Source organism: Fringilla coelebs, assembly GCF_963513975.1.
Source record: "Fringilla coelebs genome assembly, chromosome: 6".
In the NCBI taxonomy this organism is placed as follows: Eukaryota; Metazoa; Chordata; class Aves; order Passeriformes; family Fringillidae; genus Fringilla; species Fringilla coelebs.
The window spans coordinates 58,011,340-58,026,349 of record NC_140034.1 but is presented as its reverse complement, the minus strand read 5'-3'; the positions used below and the strand labels follow the sequence as shown (position 1 = coordinate 58,026,349).

General features: G+C 36.7%; 1 protein-coding gene across 1 annotated transcript in view; it reads right to left on the bottom strand.

Annotated features, from left to right (window-relative positions):
• ELP4 (elongator acetyltransferase complex subunit 4) overlaps positions 1-15,010 on the bottom strand; it is a gene marked incomplete at its 5' end in the record, with an annotated part of 135,682 nt that overhangs the window by 110,042 nt on the left and 10,630 nt on the right. The window contains one exon of the mRNA XM_084207925.1: positions 9,347-9,468. Coding sequence (XP_084064051.1) covers positions 9,347-9,468 — 122 coding nt within the window. The remainder of the gene's footprint in view (positions 1-9,346; positions 9,469-15,010) is intronic.

Here is a 15,010-nt window from a genome sequence, read left to right as displayed (position 1 = left end):
AAACCTTCCATGGCCCTGTGTTGCAGGGAGACACCACAAATCCCAGCTGCTGACACCCAAAAAACTCAGTCCAAAACAATCAGAGGCACACACACCATCACTGCAACACCATTTGGCACCGTGGTGTGTCCTAACTGCTGCTAAAAATGAAGCAGATTAAGAGATGAAGGAAAAAAAATGGTTTCACCTCAAGCTGATAAAAGATTTTGGCTGAATCCATCCATGAAAATCCATCAAAGTATCCATCTGAAACAGCCTTTTTTTTTTTCCTCAATATAGTTTGTTTTTTATTTCTAACAAGAGAAAGAGTTTTTATTTTGACGTAATAAAAAACTTCTGACAATGGAAGAACACATGCATCAGCTTAGGTCTGGTTTATTCTGTCTTGTCCCTTGGAAGGAAAAGGAGAAAAGACCAGGAGCACTCCAAGAAATCTCTGAGACCAAAACCAACTCTAAGCTGCTTTTTAAATGCCTTCACCTAATAACTACCATGCTTAGCTGAAGAATGCTCCTTAGATGTGCCATGTTCTTCCCTCTGCAAGGGACACTGAGATTTAAGACATTTCTGGGCCTCCCACATCTCACAGCCATGCAATTTTCTTTGCCAACACCTGCTCTAAAGCAAAGCTATCCTGAATTATACTCTTGGATGTGGGGGTTGTGAACTACATGGCCTCTGAGGAGGCTCTGTACATGATAAACTGCAGCCTGGAGAAGGTGCTCTGCCTTTGGATCATTTGAAGACCAACTGCCTGAGCTCAACCAGTTTTATTAAATACATTCCAACAAGTAGTTGAGCACAAAGAGGGGCTAAAAAAAATTCTATTCCTATTCAAGGTCAGAGTTTGTCTGTAATTTCATCATATTCTATATAAAGAATAATAAGCAGAGCTAATAAAGATTGTTTACCTCCAGATTTACATCCTAATTTTATCACTGTTGGTAAAGCAACCAGCTTCAGGTACTCTCAGCTCCATTTACACCAAGCTGGACAAGAAAAGAGAGGCAGAACAGGCAGGAGCTGTTTGAAGATATGTCCAACATGCCTTCATCAGCCTGCCTGAAGACTCAAAAAAATACCTAGAGGGTCACTGTTTCTCCTTAGGATGTACTGTTTCATGTATCTCAGGCCTTAATTTAAAATTTTAGTTAGTTTACTACTTCTAGAATAGTCTTCCTTTAGTTTACTTAGGGACGGAATCCATAAAGTTCACAAAGTTCTAGTTAAAAAGAATTTTTAAAAAAATTATTTCTTTATAGTGTCAATAAAAAAAGTTATAAAAAAAGGAAAATATTCTAAAACTTTTATTCTATTTCATATTACTCTTTAATTATAACTAACCATTCTTTCTTTGTGCCCTTTTAAAATTTTAAATCTACTTTACCTCCTAATCCTGCCTCACAACAGCAAGTAAGTACACTAATAATTAATCAACACTAAACCCACCACACTTCTTGATACAATTAGCCAAAAAAATCTCAAAATCAACCAAATGCAAAATTAACAAACCCAAACCACTACAATGGGCAGTACTGAAAACACTGAACAATCCACAAATTTCTTCTTTTCTTTCATATCTGCTTTGATTCTTCACAAATAACTAGAGTTGGAACGAAAGGCTTTCCCCTCTTCTGACTCTGGTAATTAAATGCAATTTTTTCTCTCAAGAAAAGAACTGTTTCCAAACCTGACCATGCCTGAGTGCCACAGAGCACCTCAGTGTGAGAGTTGGCAGCCCAGCTCTCATTACACAGATACAGCCTCAAAAATATATCTGTCATTACACAGACATAACCTCAAAAATACATCTGTCATGACACAGATACAGCCTCAAAAATATATCTGTCATTAGCCTCAAAAATAAAGGCTGGATGGTTGGATCTGTACTTCACAACTCCTCAGCACCCTGAAAGGCTTCATTACTGTCCAAGAATGACATAACTTAGGATTTAATAGATTTATGTTCTTCGAATCAAAATCAGAATTTTAGAAGAAGGCAGCATTACATAAATATGTGGAATTTATTTACAAAATTTCAGGCAGGATCTGGAAATCAGTGTTATTTAAACAATGGACCAAGAAAAGGAGAATTGGGCTATCAGCCCATAATCTCTCTATTGAATCTATTTTTGCTGAAAAATATCTCAGCTCCCACAACACAGAGCTTCGAAAAGCTTTGGGACTGACAATTTTGTGGCATCAGCGTGTCTGTCAACTTCTGAGAACTGTTACATTCTCCCAGGCTAAAAAAAGACAAATCTTTCATAAGGTACATAAAAAACCAAAAGCATGTAGCAGTGCATTAGTTAAAATAAAAATAAAAAAAAAACCCAAAACCATACAGCATTTCTTGGGGTCAACTAAAATACAAATCTTTGCTATGCAGCATGAACACAAAAAGGCAGACAAGTGCTAAAGTTATTAAAGGCAGTTGGGCTGGAGAGAAGGAAGCTGGTTGCTGTTTTAAAATGGAAAAAAAAAAAGTTTGGGAGGAAAAACCAGTTTTCTGGAGTGGTCACAGTAAATGACAAAGCAATTAAAATAATTTTGTTTCCTGTAAACCAAGCTATGAAGGTTTTACTGCAAAGATGGGCTAATTTATTTCAGTAATAAAGCTTTTATCTTTGCAATAAACTGGTGGAGGAGCTGTACCTGCTGCAGTCCAGGTCCTTCTGGTTTGCTGCCACAGTGCTGAGCCTGCCTTGTTTTGGCAGATGCACGAAGCAAAATCAGATTCTAACAGTTTGACCTCTCTCACTTCTTGTGCTCTCTGGGGGATAATAAAATCCAAGATACAATCCCACAGCAGTTAATGAAGCTTAACCTCACACCCTCTTAATTACCAATGCATTACACCAACTATAGGCATCATACTCCTCTCTAAGCTATTTTACAATTCTAAAGAAGTACTACTGTGCTATTATTTAGCAACATAATCCAAGCTGTATGTGAAATCCCTTATATAAAATCCTTTGATCCTTATGGGTTTCAATAACTGTATAACTCAAAGTACTTAAGAATTTAAAACATTATCTATTCATGTATTGATAAATATGTTTTTCACACAGATTTATGCGACTATTTTGAAGCGCAGTTATTATCACAAGTATGATAAAAACACAAACTAAAAAACTTCTAAAGGGATAATACTAAAATAAAAATACTAATAATACTAAAATTCACATGAATTTAAGGTTCTTTTTCATCATGTTAATTTTTAGTATTTAAAGGACACCAGATGGTAAGACAGGAAGGGTAAATACTTTCTTTTCAACAAAGCATTATATAAATGTCAGTTTAAAGGGCCCTACTCCCAAATTGGGGGAGGATTCTATTTTGATTATAAATACTTGTGAACACAAGGTGTATTGTTAAAGAATATAAATGAATGGATATCAATTTTTCTTCTTTCAGCAGCCCTTATACAATAACTTATTTCCATCTCCAGGTAAGGCTGGTCTGCAGAAATTTTTCCTTGATATTCAGAAAGACCTAATGTGCGCCAGCCCAGAGTGAACAAGAATTGTGTGAAGAGAAACAGGAAGCAATATTCCTCTGTTTTAGGAAATAAGAAGAGCCAGTTGCAAGTACTCTAAGTAGTCTATTTTTAAGCCATGAGAATATAGTCTATACTCATATACACAGAAGTAAACCCCACACTTAAGTCACAGAACTCTTTTGCTGTAACTCCCTTGCACTGTGGCTGCACTTCACAACACTTAAACCCAAGAATGCTTATCAGACAATCAGATGAAATTTTTAAAATTTTCATATTTTTCTGAATCAGTTCATGCATGCTTAAGTATGGGACAGATAAATATAGCAGAGAATGAGAAAGTAAAATTGTGTGAAGGAACTGAGTGTCCTTGTCCCAAACTCTGTAAAAACCCTGCTGCAGTGCATAATGCACAGGCCTGAGCCTAAACTAGTAAATGATAACAGCATTATTCCTGAAAACCTTCAGAGATGAGCACTGGAAGCAACAGCCCATTAAATGAGCAAAGCAACTCTACAGAGCTACCAACTAGATTTGTTAGATTTGTTACCAGCTATATTTGTGGACACTGAAACCTAAACATTTAGAATTTATCACTTTTATGATACATTTTTGTCATGGTTTGATGCTGGTGCAATGCCAGTGCCCCAATGAAAATATATTCTTCCTAGTGTCTGCTGTGAGATGTGACCAGAAATAGAGCAAAGCAGGCTCAAGGTTACAAATAAGGAAAAAAACCTACTTTATTAACCTACAACTATACGTAAAAAGTAACACACACATAACTTCACAACAAAGATGATGAAAGAAAATTTCCTTGATGAACAGACAAGGATTGACAGCTGAGAAATCAGAAATTTGAGCCAAACATTCATTTTCTCTGGTTTTAGAAAAACTTTTTATTGGATTGATCTAAACTTTTGACAAAGCTTTATGCTTTGGAGTTTCCAGAAAAGGTACTGCTTTAAAAGATTTAATTCTTTTTAAACAGAAGAAATTTTTTTTTCGAGTGTATCTTTTACACCTCTACAACTTCTATGTCAAGATTATAACACAATTCATAATGGAGAAAGTTGTACATTACAATATTAATGAAACATTTGCATTTTAACAATGAAAAATGTAAAACAGATTCACCCAACATGCAAGTAAGAAAAGTAAACAGATGAGCAAGAGCTACACAAAAAAGAAATTAAATTTTTCAACTCATATGCCTGGCGACTCAACCCTCATCTTTGTGCTACCACAAGACTTCAGGTAGTAGGGAGGCAGTAGAAAAGTTCTTTTCTCCTGTAATTGGATTTCTGTGTGACATCATTAACAGCAAGCATCAGCTGAATCACTGTAACAAGTTCCTGCATTTTGAAAATATATTTAGAAAAACCGACTAGGAATGTAGCCCTATTTGCACATACATTTTTACCTTTTGAGGTATTATGCTTTTAATTTATGAGCATCTAAAACTGAAAAAACACTTCTAGCATTAATACATAGCTTCTCCTCCAATACCAGACAGCAAAGAGACAGCAAATAATTAGAATTACTCTCTGAAAACAGACAGCCCTGGCCAGCAGCTAATTTCTTCTAGGATTATATTTTTTCCTTTTGACAAAACAACAATTTAGGATCATATCCATGAGGGAAAAATGTAAGCATCATGGCTGAATGTACTTTGCTGAAGTGAAAAAAGCCCATGCAGACAGCTATGTTTTCTTTCAAGGCATTGTTTGCACACACCATAATACAGCAGCCTCATGGTTTTTATTGTTGTTGTTTTTTAAACAAAGAAAAATAAAATAAAATGAAAGTAATAAAATGAAATGGAAAATAATAAAAGTTCATTTTGCTAAGTTCTTCCTGCATTCACTTTTTCAGCAGGAAAAGAGTAAATGAGCACTTTCTGTTCTTCAGGCCTGCCTTGTTTGTTGAAGGTAGGACTTTTTTATTCTTCTCCAAATTACATACTTAAGCAAACATAAAATTAAAGTGTAATATTTAAAAATTATATAAAATAAATAAATATAAAATTAAAATATACTTTATCTTTTTCTTTAGATATCTTTTCAGCTTAGGAACTTGCAAAAATAGTGTTCTTGGAAGGTTTTTTTTTATGTTTTCCCTATAGTTTTTTTTTCTCAATAGCCATTACAGCTGCTCACACACCACTCTCAACTTCACCACCATGAGAAGCTGCATTTTCCCCTTCCACTGTGACACCCTTTATCCTCTCTTCTTGGAAGAGAACCTCCAAAAGGCAATCTCAGCTGAGTGCCGAAGTATCCTGTAATAAAATTCCCACTTGTAAACAGAAATTCCATTGAAAGGCAATAATCAAAGTTTTCCACAGGAGATGAGCAGACAGTTCTAGAAAGCAGTTCTGGAGCTCCCACTCTTCCACCTCAGGCTTGCAGGTACCTTATGGAAAGGTCACTGATCCAGTACTGGCCAGGATGCCACAGGTTAAATGTAGTGTGCTCCAGTGGATGCTGGTTTGTCTTCCAGAACAACAGGGAGCTGTAAGTCTTCCTTACTAGACAGATCATAGAATCACAGAAGGTTTTGTGTTGGAAGGGACCTTAAAGATCATCTCACTCCAATCCCCCTGCCATGCACAGGGACACCTTCCACTAGCAGGTTCCTCAGAGCCCCATCCAGGCTGGCCTTGGACACTTCCAGGGATGAGGTAGCCAGATCCTTCTCTGGGCACCTTCTACCAGGGCCTCAGCACCTTCACAGAGAAGAATTTCTTCCCAATATCCAATTTAAGTCTGCCCTCTGTCAATTTAAAGTCATTTCCCTGTGCTCTGTCACTACACTGCCCTTGTGAAAAGTCCCTCTCCAGCTCTCTCCTAACCCCTTCAGGAACTGGAAAGCTGCTGGAAGGTTCCCTCCAGAGCCTTCTCCTCTCCAGGCTGAACAAGCCCAATTCTCAGCCTGTCCTCACAGGAGAGGTGCTCCAGCCCCCTGAGCCCCTGATGGCCTCCCCTGGGCTCAGCCCAGCAGCTCTGTGCCCTTTCATTGCTGGGGAGCCCAGGGCTGGGTGCAGAGCTCCAGCTGGGATCTCGGAGCAGAGGGGCAGGATCCCCTCCCTGCCCTGCAGCCCAGGGCACATTTGGCTTTCTGGGCTGTCAGCGCTCCCTGCCAGCTCCTGCTGAGCTTCCAATGCCCCCATCCCTTCTAAAATAAGCAGGAATAAAGGTGAAGAAATTATTTTACAGGTAGTTTAGGCAGTTGTAGAATTTTAATGCCAAACCTGAAGTAATTTTACTATTAAATAAATTTTCCATTTACAAATGCAAGCAGTTTTATTTTATGATCAGTCACAGAAGTTACCATATAATTTCTTATATTATATACATTCCCAGTGCTTTTGCCCTTTTTTTTGAAGACTATAGAGTGAACAGAAATGCTCTCCAATGTTTAAAATACTTTCTAAAAACCAGCATGTATATAGTTCTGTAGGTTTTACCAGAGGTGTATAATTTTTCAGCATTACATCTTAATGCCAGTTTCCTGAAGGAGCTTTGACTACAAAAGGCATGAATATATTTTCAAAGGATGATGGATAAATTGGTGGGTGGTAATATAATATATCTTAGGCAGCTGATCAGGGCTTTTTATCCTCTGCCTGTCTTTTAGTTATACACACTTTCAAGATAATTATGGTCTATAAGAATGTCTTTTCCCCTTCCTACTACCAGCAATATTTGTCTTGGTTATAGGTTCAAGAAACTTCCAATCACATCACAAGATTGGAATAGGGCAATTATGGCATTTCAGCAGAGAGCTGAACATGCAAGTAGACTGACCACACCATATGGACATTTAATATGGACACAGCATGGACAGTCAATGAACTGCCTTTATGAAATACAGCAGCTAATTAGATACTGGCTGTGGAATGTATTGAATCCATCCCTGAATTTTACAAAGTAAAACCCAAGTCTAAGGTGTAATTCAGGTCAGTATCTACCATGTCTGTGTTACCTTTCCAGTAAAGAATACAGTCCAATCAGACACTGAAAATACACTAATTACTAATCTCATTAAATGAAGTGCCGTGTTATTCAATGGTCAGATAGGCTATATTAAAATCCCAACTCTGTGGAGTCATCCAAATCCCAAGCAGCTCATTTTTATGACAGGACAGATCTTGAAGAAGGTGAGGGTTACTTCACTGACACAATACAAATCAAAGAAATTAACTCTGCTGTGCCTAGCCTCCCATACAAAGGAAGTGTTGAACAGCCAAGGTGAGAGTAAACAGCACAGACAAGAATATTGTTGGATACACAGGGGCACAAAGGGAGGCAGAACTCAAAACAAGATGATGTTTATACAGCAATATTGTCCCTCCATTTATAGTCTCCTATGGCAGTACCACCATGGAGTTACAACAGAGGAATGCAGCATTCCTGCCTAGTGCCCACCCCTGGAAATTAAGAAGGAAAATTATTCCATGTCAGACAATCAGAGCTGGGTAAGGCACAGCAAACTGACTGACCCCAAACTCAGTGGTACAAGGTGTATGGCAGATGTATGTAACAATGTCTGCTGGTTATCACATAAAGGAGCCAGAAAAAAATATAACAGGCTATGAAAATCTGAATCAAAGGTGAATGAAAGAAAAATAGAATGTACATTAGCTATTCCATTTTAAGAAAATTTAATGCAATGCAATAAAAATACCAATTTGGATAACTAAATCTCAATGAGAAAAACAACTGCAACAATTGTGTTGTATCATGAGGGAGTCAATAGTTGATTATCAGTTATTTAAAACCACTTAATAAAAAAATATAGTGCATTCTTATGTAAATCATACTTGAAAATCAAATTTTAACCTGTTTGTTTAAGCTTTATTCTAAACCACAAATGAGAAAAAAATTCACCCTTAAATGAACCCTCTGTAGGTTTAGGAGCAATAAAAACCTGATTTTTCACAACCACAATAATTTAATTTCATTAAGAATATACTTTTTCTTGAATACTGAAGATAATGTTCAAGAGGTAAGGCATAGAATTTACCATCCCTAGGTAGGAAAACAGAAGAGTAATCATTTTGTCCAGAAAGAGTCTCTGAAGACACTTAAGGAAATAGCCAGACTTCACTTGATGCAGAAGTAATCAGGAAATTATATGTTACTTCTGATATGAGGAAAACGCAGCCTTAGAAAGACATAAAATATTTAATGAAATTTTGTAAGAGTATCCTCACACTTCAGCATTTTTTGCACTGTTGATCAGGCTTTTTCCCTTATGCAATTTTCTCATGACAGAAACTATCAGTGTTTGATTGGGAGTCCACTGAAGTCTGGAGGGATCCTTTCTGTGTGACCTGATCCAAAGCTGACCAAGTTCCCTAGCACAAAAAAGAGTCAGAATGAAATGTAAGTGTAGAGGAAATTGTAAAGATGTTCAATTATGTTTTTATTTGCTAAAGGAAACTACAATAAATATCCACACAAACTGTACACTGTTTCTACCACAAAATACTGGAGGCAACTTAACTACTCTTCCTCCTGGGCAGGAAGAAACTGTAAGCAGTTGGGTTTACTGAAACCATTCCACTAAGCCAGTGGAATACAGAAGTAAAATAAAGAATAAACAGATTCCAAGTCTGATTTGGCCTTGGGAGGATCTTGTCCACTCTCCATAGATGGGAGGTAGAGACCTGAATTTAATTCCCAAATCTGGCTAGGGTAAATACTCCTGTACTTCCCAACACATTCTTATGAATCACCAAGATTAATTCATTTGTTGCTACACAATATATACATTTTAAAATGCATTTAATTCATCAAGAAATTACAGCTTTACTTATCAAAAGCAATGAGTCTTATTTACCTTCAAAATGTTGTCAGGATGCTCTTTGGCAGAAGCAACAAACAGGTCATGTCCACAGACAATTCCCTCTGCGAGAAAATACTTGAACAACAAATTGGAGTAAAGGCCATATTTATCCTCCTCTGTGAAAACAAGAATGGTTGGATATTTTTTTGTTAGATAAATTGCCCACTTGTAGGTTCACAACACTGTAAAAGGCCTCTTTGGGTCTATATATAGAATTTACAACAGAGATGGAAGGTAAAATAGGACTCCAAAACTTTTAAAATAATGCCTGATAATACTGTATTTCAAATTTTTCAAGCCAGAGGAATAGACCTCAATCAGGCATTTTATTCTAAGACATGGATGGGATACAGCCTCCTTACAAGGCATCAGTATCATCTAAGAAGGCTGAATTTATGGATTAATGCAAAAGGGTTCCTTAATTTAGGAAAACTATGTTAACATTTATATTCATACTGCTTAAAACTTGCTTAAAATTTTGTTAACTGATGCTTTTCAAAATTCAGCAATACTTGGCATGCTAAGCCTATACAGAGGTAACATGCAGAATAGAGACATTCTTATGTCAGCATTTATTCCAAAGTTGTGAAAACTACAAGAACCAAATGGATGTACTGAAGAAACTAAACAATTAGCAATGCTTGCTTTGAAACCTAACCAGAGCAAAATCAGAACAAATTCAAAATTCAAAAGACTCATGAATTTGCAGTTTAAGCAGTGAGACAATACTTGTTAGCAGACATTGTGAATACTGGCCCACTGAAATGAAAACACAAACTCTGACTTTGGAAAGACCAGCATTTCCTTCAGCTTCCCAGGTGCAAGTTAAGTGTCAGAAATTACCAGAGTTAGGAAGTCTTAATGAACTCATACAATTAGAATTCAGCATAACTTCAAGCTATGGGATGGGGATGTGTGCAAAAAACCTGGAATCTGAATCATCTCTGATGTTCTTTATTTGTAGGAAGTACCAACAATAGCACTGTTAATGCTTTTTATGGTTTTTAGGAGAAAAGTGAATGTGCTACATTAGGTTTCACTTTTTCATCTCTTAATCTGGCAGCTGAAAGACACACAGGGATGCTGAGGCAGAAAAATAGAGAGAGACATTTCTTTATACAAAACAAACAAAACTCAATCTATTATTTGTGTGACTTGGAAAATATTCCCTAATTACACATATGAAATAGTAAAATTAAAAATAAAAAACCAGTAACAAAGAGAGAAAATGAAAGTTGTCATTCATATCCAATTTGCAAAAAACAGTGAAGAGGAAAATAAAAATACTCTAACTTTGACATGTACCACAGTCAAAATTAATCGATGGAGTGAAGGAGAAAAGGAGAGAAGGAAAGTGTGTATCCATAAAGGAAAAGGAAAACCAATAGCAATGGGGAAACCTAGGGAACAAATCACAGGAAAGTATTGTTGCACTGCTACATTCCTAATATCTTGCACACGCACTGACACTCAGTGCTCAGATTAACAAGAAATTCAAAACCACTGGAAAAACCCCAGTTCTCCAAGAGATATTCCCATGGGATACCTCCATGGGATATTAGGCAAAACACAATTTATTTCCTGCTTTTTTAAACTTCCCTGTTAAATTCAGCATTTGGGATAGCAGAGTCACTAGAAGTTACTCTAAAGCAGTAGCTCAGAGAAAAATGGTTCATAGAACAGTCACTAAGACAGGAAATGACATAAAACTGGAAATGCAAACAAGCCAAAGGGAACAGAAGAACTACAACACTCTTACTACTAGTACTAGCCACTCTGCAGTTTGCTCTAGAGTCTTAGGGTGTTAAGAACTTAGATTGCATTAACAGAACTTACCTTTGACACTGTTGACCTGCTTAGGAGGCCATATTAGCCTTCCATGTACTTGCAATAACACATTGACTTTTTTTTTTTAAATTTTTAATAAGGGTCTTGGACAAATATGGACAGTTGTGAATCATAAAAAGCACAGGTCTCAAAACCTTATTGGTGACAGTACTATGTTCCTTGTCAAAATTTCATCAGGATGGATTTCCAAACTGCAATTTACTTGAGAATTTGGACCTTTTAACTAAATATTAGATCCAGTTTACGCTTGCATCCTTATAAAGCCATTCTTAATGTTACTGAAGAACTGCCTTCCTACTAACTCAGTGATGAGACTGAGGATGTAGAGCCAGGTATGAGACTCAGGTGGACACAAGGCTCAATCAGCTAAAACTGAAACACTCCCATTGCAGAAACAAAAGACAGAACTGACACTGCCTAAATTTTGAAGAAGTATTATGGTCGTATTTTGTAAATAGTCTTTGTAGCCTGCTTAAATCTTAAACTGTTTCAAGAGGGAAATAAAACCCCATGGCTGAGTAAGTGTCCCTTGTAACTGTAGTCCAGACCACTGACAGCTCCTGCCCCTCAAACACTGGCTCTCTCTAGTTATTCTTACTGCTTTATCCTCAGCAATATATTATTCACACTATATTGATTTCCATGTGCTAATCTCCAACTATGAAGCTCTCAATTTAAGAAGCAAAGACCTCTAGAAATCAAAGTGGCAGCATGAGCTGTACATTTTTTGGTTTAAATTGTCTGAGGTACCTGAAAGAAGCCACCAAGGCTCCTCTGTAATCACATCACTGTGGCAGATGTCACTGGAGGGAGACAATTTTGTTAGATCTCTCTCCCTTTGAACAAAAGAGGAAAAGGAACACTCATCAGGCACTCTGGAAGGATCCTCAGCTGCAGCATTTACAGCATCCTCGCTGAATGAAAAATCTTGGGTTCTCAATTTTTAACTACAGGTTAAAGTTCACCTTCTTCACCATCTGAGGCACAAAAACACTGAGCTGATATGTATTTAACTGACATTTAATGGAAAATAAGAAAATGTCTTGTTTAGTCCAAGTGTTTTCTGGCTTGAGTCTATGTGTACAACTATACAGACAGTCTTTCTGGATCTTCACTTTTGACATTAATTATTCCTTAGAAAGTAAAGAAAGTACTCAGTTTCTTGTGCCAAACATAACAGAGAAACTCCATAAACCATGAATAAATACAAGAAATCATATGATGTGTTGGTGATCATTTAACTAAGCTAAGAAGAAATATGGCTGAAATAGTTAAGAGGATTTTTTCTCAAATTTTATTTGAAATGCTGAAATGTTAAAACATATTGTAGAAATAAAGCCATGAAGAACTAGTATATAAACCTTTTAACTGACTTATTGAGATTCTAATTAATTTTGTTGATTCATTGATTTATTGGTAATATAACAGGGCTAGAGAGGTTCTTACACTGCCATACTCTTCCAAAACACAGTTTGCAAAACAACGTGGGATGTTCAAGTTAGCAAATTAAAAACCACATTCAATGTAAGGACACATCATTTTAACATAAGCCTTTCCTTTCTTCTTAAATTTTCATGGGAGTAAACTTGCAGTAAAAAAATTAAATTAAGAATTGGAAAGTGATCTAAATATAAACCACCTCACAGTTCCCTACAGTACTCTAAGGATTAGATGTGTCTCAGAAAGCCTTTACAAACAGTGTATCTGGAATTGTTAAAGTCAATGCATCTGTAAGAATCCCTCAGTTCTTCAATTTGTCAGATAGAGGATGCTTTTTATTGATTCATTTCTAGGTCACTAAACTTTTGTGGTATTCAAAAGATCTAAAGTGCATCCATATGGGGCTTTTCTGATAGCATCCATTGTACCCTGGCTTCAATAGTTACATTCAAAACCAAAGGAGTACAGCTTTCTTGTTGTAAATAAGCAAACAAATCACTTAGCACAGGTACTTCAGCAGCTCACTGATCACTTTCATAGAATCCCAGAATGAAACACTTTCCTGAGAATGCTTGGACTTAGCATTTGAATGGCTAGGACAAATTTTCAACTGTTATCTTTATCCTTCCAAACTCCTCCACATCCAAAAGAACTACCTTCACTCAGGACATGCAGGAACTAACACTTCAGATCGTTTCAGTCAATGCTTAGGACAAGCCTGGCCCAAATCTTTAGTCTCAGCCTGTGCACTAAAGAGCTGGTCCCTCATTGTGAGCTTCACTTCCAGCTACCGAGGCACACGAACAAATCAGACTCTTGCAGCTGCAGCCTCTTTGCGGGGTGCAGTCCCCCAAGTCACACAGCACTGAGCAGCTTTCTGCCATTCTTTTGGAACAAAGAGTGTTCTCCAGCTAAGAAGCAGGTGAGTAACTAGTGAAGCATGAAACTACACAAGGCAAAGAGATTATTTACCTAGAAGTTATGCATATTGTCTGCAGGACAAAAGCTCCTCTGATCCTACAGATAACGACATAAATAAAATAGTCTGTTGTGACTATCCATGGGTCTCTTTCCACATGAGTGTGCTTTCCTGGCTGAAACAGTCATGGAGAAAGAGCAGGATTGTCACTATAAGCACAGTGAATTCCAGCATATAACCTTATAGCTGAGCACTACAGATAAAGAGCAATTCCTATTTAGGGGTCTTTTCAGCACTGCACTGTATAGGCTACTGTGGAATCTTTGCTTCTTTTTTTTTAGGATTGGGATTAAATTAAATTAAATTCTTGTTGGGACTCAGATGTTTATTAGTTTTCATTTATATTATAGTCTTACAAACTCTGAGTTCTACAGTACTTGACTCAAATAAACTAAAAATGGAGCCATCTCTCTCTCTCAACAAGGCCTTTTAAGGATAAACTGTCCAATTAGGAAATGACACCTAAATGATTTTTACTTTTAACCTAATAACTACTTGTCTGCAATGTGGACTTTTTTATCTAATTACACAATATTACCCAAAACCATGGAGAAGAAGGTGAAGAAGAAGGACCAGCCTCCACCTTAAAACTTCTATCTTGTTTTACATATATTATATTCTAAAACGTAGAGTTTTAAGTTTTCTACTATGTAATATTATACACTTCTATTTAAACTACACACTTATAATCTCAGTTTTATCATTGAGTTTTGGAAGACTTTTCTACAGCCTCAGGTCAAATGCAGTGTTCTCTTGGGGTTCAGTGCCTGTCAGCACAGAAAGTCTGAAATTCTCAGTAACCAGGGTTCCAACAGGCTACCAAATACATAAGGGACATTTTGCCACACCTGTCTGTAGCTACTACTCAAAGAAATTCATAGTATAGAATTCATGGTATATTCATAGGTATAGAATCTTAAGGCTTTTATCTAGGGCACAGCAAACAAAAGAGAGCAGATATGCGTGAGGCACGGTAAAAGTAGAATTTATTTAAAAATTAAGGAAACAAATTTAATGATAGAATTATTGATATGTGACCTTAAGGAAAAACTCCGTCTGCACAGAGGCATTAATGTTCCAAGAGAGGGATGCAGAATAAGCACCAGAACTGGAAGAGGAATAAAAAGTCAGGAACAAAACCCACCAAAAGGTAACAAATATCATATCAATACCCACTGTATTTATAATACCTGACTTTCAAACATCACTATAGTAAGCAGTATGAAAGTCTTTGAAAAACTCCAGTGGTCATTTTTACTAGAATTGCTCAAAATGATGAGAGCTGTAAGAAGAAAGAATAAGCCTGCAACAATGTAATGTAGAGATGGCTTATTCTTTTTTCTCTCTACAAAGTCTAGACAGATTGCCCTAAAGCTGCCAAAAGCCTGTCA